Source organism: Sinocyclocheilus grahami, unplaced genomic scaffold (assembly GCF_001515645.1).
Source record: "Sinocyclocheilus grahami isolate Dianchi unplaced genomic scaffold, SAMN03320097.WGS_v1.1 scaffold660.1, whole genome shotgun sequence".
Classification (NCBI taxonomy): Eukaryota; Metazoa; Chordata; class Actinopteri; order Cypriniformes; family Cyprinidae; genus Sinocyclocheilus; species Sinocyclocheilus grahami.
This window is the reverse complement of record NW_015505839.1, coordinates 574,725-582,345: the sequence shown is the minus strand read 5'-3', so window position 1 is coordinate 582,345 and position 7,621 is coordinate 574,725. Positions and strand designations below refer to the sequence as shown.

At 42.9% G+C, this 7,621-nt stretch overlaps 1 protein-coding gene across 1 annotated transcript; it reads right to left on the bottom strand.

Moving 5' to 3' along the window:
* Positions 1 to 356: 356 nt before the first annotated feature.
* LOC107558791 (tumor protein p53-inducible nuclear protein 2-like) lies at positions 357 to 5,194 on the bottom strand. Its single transcript, XM_016242475.1, has 2 exons — positions 4,701 to 5,194; positions 357 to 2,174 (listed from the first exon to the last, which is right to left on the bottom strand). The coding sequence occupies exons 1-2, from the start codon at positions 5,192 to 5,194 to the stop codon at positions 1,907 to 1,909; spliced, it is 762 nt and encodes a 253-aa protein (XP_016097961.1). The 3' UTR covers positions 357 to 1,906.
* Positions 5,195 to 7,621: the final 2,427 nt, after the last annotated feature.

Genomic DNA, 7,621 nt, shown 5'->3' with positions numbered 1-7,621 from the left:
AACACTGTTCTGTGATTTCTCAATAAAATAGCTTAGAAACTGAAAAGTTCAAGCATATATTTCTTAATAACTAAATTCCACAGCTTCACTGCTAGTAGAGAGACACTACCAGGTAGAATTAATTCACACACACAATCGCTCTCACTAATGCATTCATATGAATGTAATCTTTACTGTGCTACTTTATCTGCATCTGATTTAGAACGAGCAGAAATCTGTGAGAAATATTACGACCTAAAGACAAAAGAACTGATAAAAATGAGCTGTTATAGGAGCAATAACCATGTGGGCAGCGCTGTGTCATATGCCATAGCTGTGCACAAGGTGTTTGTCACAGCTCCAGACTTACTTGTTCATTTGTTCATTAATGACATCATCAGCGACTAGTCGACTTTATAAAATCAGAAGTCGTTCAAACCCTAGTGACAGGGGAACTTTCGAGCTACACTGAAAACTTTGCAGTGGACAAGTACATGAAGGGACTGATTTTTTTTTTGTTTTTGTTTTTTGTGGTCAATCTCACAAAAACATCAAGACAAATTGCATCCCAAAAGCAATTGTAATATGCACAATATGCAGCCATCTTGACATGTTTTGTGAGATTCACCCATCAGTAATTCTCCATGAAGCAAATAAAGAGTCACAATCTATACTATCCTGCACATTCTAAGCAATTATATCCATAGCCTATGGCAACCTCTCTTCGTTCTATATGTTGATCATGTGAGCTGTAAAGATAATTAGTAATGTGTTGTTGGCATAGTATGAGTACTATTCTTGATGGACTCGACCTCAGTTTACCTGAAGGCTCTGTTTCTTAAGAAGCTGCCTCAAGAGACATGAATTAAAATAGACTTCAATAGGTTTTGATGGTAACATGCTGCTAAGCTGCTTTCTATACTTTTTGGTACTGAATGAGTGACAAAGTGCACAAGAGTTTTGATGCTTATAGTTGATTCCAATAGAGTTTGGTGTTAGCATGTTGCTAAGCTAACGCAAGGCAACACTCTAATAAGCACAGATTCATAGCACACATAAATATTGGGTGAAAATATCTATTTTTAAATACACTGGGGTATTTTTTCCCATTCGGAGTATGTACAGAATTGACAGTGCCCGCTTTCGCCACCATCTTGAATTGATTTCTTCATTGAAACGGTCTTGTGGAAGCACACCTATAAAAGGTGTTTCCTAGATGCTGTCTAGATAGGGATCCCACTAGGTTTAGGAACAGAGGTCATATAATAGCAAACAATTAAATGAAATTTTTTGGGGGTTGAATTACTTTTGAACGTTAGCACCACTATGCTGAAAATCAGGCAGCAACATCTACTTCAAAATGACCTCTTTACAAACATATCCCACTAGATTTGTCTTGCTCTGCAAACTTTCAACTGCTTGTATCTGTTTCTATTCTTGCTCACACCTTTATCTACATACATATCATTCTTGTTGTTTTTAAGTGACCCTTTTGCTGTACCATTGCTGTAGTAGCTTTTTTTCAATGTGACATTGCAGGGTACGAATCTCTTCTGTAAATCTTAGGGTCATGTTTCTATGAAGCATTCAGTGCTTCGCTCATTCTTTTGACAATTTAACCTGATTATATTTCAACGAACAGTGCCAATATACCTGAAGTGTCATTGTTATACATTTAGAGGGATGCATGTAAAGATACAGAGTTTACACGCGTCTCCTTTTCAGCTATACTCCCAGACTGGGAAACTGATTTAGGCTGGTGCTCAAAAACAAACCTGATTAATATGAAACTGAATACAATTATTGACATAAAACCAGTAAAAGCAAAAGGAGGACTTTAGAGGTCAATTAAGAAGGTAGGGGATTCATTGGGAGGTGTGGGTTTCTTGGGGTGTGTAATAATGCCCTCAATGTAAACTTTGATGCCTCAGTGGCAGAAGTTGCGCTGGCACGGTTGGTGCAGGAAGGAGTTGCGGGTGTGGGTCGCGCGCCTCTGGACCTGTTCACGCACACGGTTTTGTCGCTGCATGCGGTTGCGTGCCAGGTGGCGACGCTCAGTGCGGGCTTTGGCCCTCTGGACCCTGGAGACCTGGGTGACTTTAGCAAGGGCTCCAGCCTGTGCGGCTGCTCCTCGGGTCACCCGTGTGGGCATGCTGCTCCTGGTCACAGCAGGCACTGCTGATTCAGACATCCGGCTGGAACAGTGCAGATAGGAGGAAGAATGGGATACGTTTGAGTGAGAAGCAAATGGACAGAATGGAGTGAAATTGAAATGAGAAGAAAAGAAGATGGAAGACAAAATTAAGACAGTGTCCTCAAAACTCTGAAACAATTGAATTAAAGTTTTTGATATTCAGCATGACTTTTTTTGGTTTAAGTCAGGGGGTGTCCTAGTCTTAGCCTCAGACGTCACGCCCACGGACTGTGGGCTGAACGTCTGATGCATACGGCACACAAAAGTGGAAACACTTCAGGAGTTTTGAAGTCGTCATTGGATTGGTTGAATTCTACAGGATTTCCGGGAGACCTATGTCACATTCTATAAGGTTCCACCTGGAAACAAAGATACTGTGGCGCCAAACCCCCTCACAAAAGAAGAAAGCCATCGTGTTTACAACTGTGACGACGAGCGCTTATCAGGATCAACTAAACGCTGGATTCTCAAAAGTATGTGAAATATTTAAAGTTCGCGGCACAGAATCTTTAAAATACGTCTGAGAGTTTTACACACCGTTCTGTTATTGTGGTGACATTTCCACGCCCCGAAACGTGCTGCTGAATGAAACGAACTGTGATTGGTTGTTTGACATGTCGGTCAAACAGCCTAATGGGCAGGCCTGGACAAAGAAAGCTGCCATGGATTCCAGACCTTCAGCCGTCAGTCCGTCGGGTGTCCAAACCTGCTCCTGGAGAGCCAAGGTCCCGCAGAGATTATCTCCAGTTCGCCCCAACACACCTTGATTATCTGGTTCAGGTGTTTAATTAGGGGTGGAGATAAACTCTGCAGGAGGCCCTTGAGGACCAGGATTGTACACCCTTGCTGACAAATCCTACAAAAGGGGTGTCCAAACCTGCTCCTGGAGGGCAAACATCCTGAAGAGTTTAGCTCCAACCAGCACCAACACGCTAGCCTGGAAGTTTCTATTAAGTCTGAAGATCATGATTAGTTTGGCTTTATCTGAAATTGCACCCTATATCTTTAAATTGGGCCCTATTTGAGGGGACAACCATTTGTAGTGGTGTCCGAAACAATAGTGGATGTTCTTGCATGCACTCATTCAGTCCCACAATGCACCAAGTGTACAACCGGTACACGCTCAATGGCTAGAGAATACCCATAATGCACTGTGAGAGTCGCACGCTGAATGAATTCCCGCGTCTCGCCAGAAGAAGGCGCCCGCAGCTGAATCATCCATCCATTCATTTTACAAAACGCTCATCCATGGCATAATACAGTGTAATACAACACAGGTATAAATTCATTGAAATTGATTATTATATTGTTGAACTAGGGTTTATGCATAATTTCCATGACAGAGTTCAAGATAAATACTTTAATCTTACTACTGGAGCTGCCAGTTTTAAATTATTATTAAAGAGCAAGCACAAACTATGCAAAAGTGGCAGTCCTTCTGGTGCACTCACTCACTCATTTTCATTCACTCCTTCAAGTGAACTGTATTAGTGGCCTAATGTAGGGAATAGTGAATAAGGGTATAGTGGGCGATTTCGGAGACAGCCTTTGTTCAGGTTGGAGATAAACTCTGCAGGATAGTGGCCTTTCAGGAACAGGTTTGGACACCTGTCCTACAATATTAGTCATATGCAGATTTTGAATACATTGGTTTATAGTTGAACAAAAATGGTTATCAACAGCCAATATTTTCAATTGGCCTATATTTTCTATCGGGAATGTCTGATCTTTTTGATATTGACAATATTAGTGCAGAGCACGTTTTAGAGGCAGTGTACCAAATTTTGTAAAAATTGTCCACCAGGTGGTCCTATAATACGTGAATTTCTTAAAGGCTACGTCCGAAAGCTGATTGCATGACAGCATTTACGAACAAAGGTACCTTCCAAAACTGATTTTGGATGGGCTTCTGAGGTGGCATAATAGTTTAATGATCTACAGCAAAACAGAAAAAGCTTTTGTTCTTTATTTTTAGCTCAATTGTGATGGAATCTAATACATAGGATTGTGGGATATCAAAGGTGCAGCGAAGGATACATCTATGCTGCCTTCAAAAATCAATCAGATGAAAATATCTCAGTAGACGGGATATGACACGAATGCAGATTTTTTCTGATTAAGGTTGGAGCAAAACTCCTAGGACCCCTGAAATAGGCTCAACAAAATGTCCAATGTCAGCAAGTAATAAAGATGTGTTAGTCCAGGGGTGTCCAAACTTGGTCCTGGAAGGCCAATGTCCTGCAGAGTTTAGCTTCAGCTTGCCTCAGCACACCTGCCTGGAAGTTTCCAGTTTGCCTAGTAAGACCTTGATTAGCTGGTTCAGGTGTGTTTAATTGGGATTGGAGCTAAACTCTGCAGGACATTGGCCCTCCAGGAACAGGATTGGACACCCCAGCATTTGTCCTTCCATGTTTTTGTCCTAACCAATGTTACAACAAGACATTCTGTCATTTGTTTTACACAAATAACAGAAACTAAGTGAAATCTCACTGGAGAAAAGAATGCAAACAGCAGAAGTGAAATTTACCTGACACTGCCAGCCAGGCTGGTGGTGCTCTCTTCCACCGGGAGAGGGCCAGCTGAGACGTACACGGACATGCTGGGGTGCTCGATGAGGAGGTCCTCCATGGGGCTAGCCTCCGCCGTGGCTCCCTCTGCAGTAAAACAGGGGGGAGGGGTGACAAACCAGCTCTCATCCATGCTGCAGTCACTACAAGAGCTTGAGCCCCGCTCGCTTAAGAACACATTCACTTCTACTGACTCAAGGTAAGAGAAGGAGGCGGGATCAGGAGGAGAGCAGATGGAAGGGGAGGAAGGATGTGCTGCCTGTATTCTGCCTGCTCTAGTCCTGCGGTTTCTGCAGGTGGGAGGAGAGGGGCCGCATATCTGAGATGCATGACATTCACTGCGGGGACGGGCGCATGCTACTGAAGCTGCCTCTGGCCCATCCTGGCGCCACTGACCCCGCCCTCGCGAGACCAGCGGACAGAGGATGAAATAACAGAACGGAAGCAGGGCCATTCTGATAGAAACCAGCAAACACAACCCGGTTTATGACTATGCTTAGCAGCAAGATATGAAAATAGCTGCTTCTTTTTCTCAGATAAACTGAGTGCATTCATCAGGAAGGAAAGTGCGTTTATAAAAGTGAATTTATCGTTCGTCTGACAGATGCTGCTTGAAAACAACATCGAATCGTGTGTTTCCCGACCTATCCTGCGTGAATGCTGGGCAGCCGTGGCCCTATGCTTGAAAAACAGTACAGCAAAAAACAGCAGTGAACAGAGAGAGAGAGAGAGAGGGTCACAGCAATGACAGCTCGGATCAAGGGTATTACCAGCTCTCAGATCACTCAAACAACCACAGCTTGTATACACCAGCCCTAAAATCACAATAATAAAGCTGGTTTCATCAAAATCTGAGCTGCTGCAGATACAGGCTCGACCCTGACGTAAAATATCAGAAATCAACCCCAAACGGCGACTTGAAAACACAATATTGATCAACGATTGGCTATTTTAGTGACCAGAGCAAAACAATGCTGATGCTGTCCTATGATAGGAATGACACGAGAATAAAACAGCTCATACAGATCCACTTATGGACACTCTGCAGGTTATGGACAGATGTTGTTAGCGCTCGCTTCTACAAGGCAGCTCTGATCTAGTCCAGACTCGGTTCTGCTCTGCTCCGAGACAGATCTCGCTTTGAAAGACTGAAAGAGATCTTACCTGTCTTACCTGCAAAAGTATTCAAGATGTAAACGCGACGACCACACAATAACAACCACAAAAATCTTAAAGCATAGCTTTAGGTATTCTCTTTATATGAGGTAGTAAATTCACAAAAAAAAATAAAAAATGAAAAAGTCTTTCTTCTCAGAAGAAATCTGCTTTACACGTCGTGTCAGTCTGCGCGCGCGCGTGTGTGTGTGTGTGTGTGTGTGTGTGTTATTGCTTCGCCCAGCTGATCCGCACAGCAGAATATAGAACGTTCAAAACAGCTGATTGTGACGTCACGGCGCGCGTAGCAACGGCCTGACTCCGCCCACTCCGGCCGCTGGGCCAATCAGAGGCTTACACCAGATCCAGCGCTGTAAGTGAAGCGGTGGGGGCTGGGCAGATAGTGGGCTACAGCAAAAACTACTGGGCATGCGCACATCAATATAGCCTCATTTTTCTTACACTGTACAACAATAATGACTATTTTTGCATTATTGTAAGGGGTAGGTTTAGGGTTGGGGTAGGTGCATACGTTAATAAAACACAATCTAATAGGTAGAAACATTAATTTACAGTTAGCTTCCGGTTTTTGCTGTATTCCTTCTAGCCACAACCTAGATAATGCTATCAGCCATTCCTTGCGTCATATAGTAATGAAATCGCACAAATGTACAGTCAGCCTTAGAGGACAGACAGCATTGAGTATGGCTTGTGTTGTTTTGTCTTGTATAGAGTAATGCTGAGCAAGAATAAAGCTATATAGATGTTTACACTGTTAATACAATTCTTTTTATTATCAAGCGGAGTTGAAAGTCATTCAAACTGTGGAGTCAGAATTGTGCAACCATGGAAGTAAAGGCCAAGCCGGCTGTGTTTAAGTGATTTCACAGACTTGCATCATTCCTTTGATTATATTGTCATTGCCTTTGGCTTGCTGAAGGTGCCGGGGGTGAAATAATGTCACTGGTCTGGCTTTGGCTGCTACGGTGCATTTCTGGTGCTGCGGGTAATATGGTGTTATGTGAGCTCTGTCTCTTTAAACAGTGTTTGTAAATATTGCCTGTCCCTCTCTCTGCACATTCCTCACTGTGGGGGCGGGACATAGACTGCCACGTGTCACAAGTAACCAATCACAGCTCTTGGTCTGAGCACAGACATGTCAGCAACCTATGGAGAACCTTTTGGAAAGGCCTTGATGGCTGACTGGCGTTTTTAAGCTTCAGGGTCTTTAGATAGTAACTCAGATTCATTTCACTTGCATCTTTGCTCTAACACTGGCAGACATGCAATAATTGTTTATGGTGATTACACATGAACGCCATTCTGACTGCATGCATCTTAGGATTACGAGAGAGACAAATTTATAGATCAGAATATTATAAAGAACTTTAAAGTGGCCTCTTTTAATTTGAGTTAAGTTATCGAAGAGACTAAAATCACAGTAATCACACAGCATTGCCCTTGTTCGTTCGTTCTTCCAGTGATCACAAATAAATGCATGTGAGAACTGCCAAATATTAATAACCTGTTCACCAGAGGAATGTGATATGTAGCCACCTCCACATTTGGCATATGTAATCCACATTACATATGCCAAAACAATGACACCCTTCCCATAATTCCTCTTTCTCTGAGTCACCTGGTGATTGGTCTTCTACACCCTGGATGTGGTTGTCATTACTATTGAAATAATAATACGCTTGAACATGATCCTGTGTAAAACTGC

Excerpts from the sequence above, each read along its gene's own strand:
- LOC107558791 (XM_016242475.1), bottom strand. The coding sequence starts at position 5,194 with ATGGCCCTGCTTCCGTTCTGTTATTTCATCCTCTGTCCGCTGGTCTCG. Across the intron at positions 2,175-4,700 it reads AGCCTGGCTGGCAGTGTCAG|CCGGATGTCTGAATCAGCAG; the intron begins GTAAATTTCACT and ends GCACTGTTCCAG.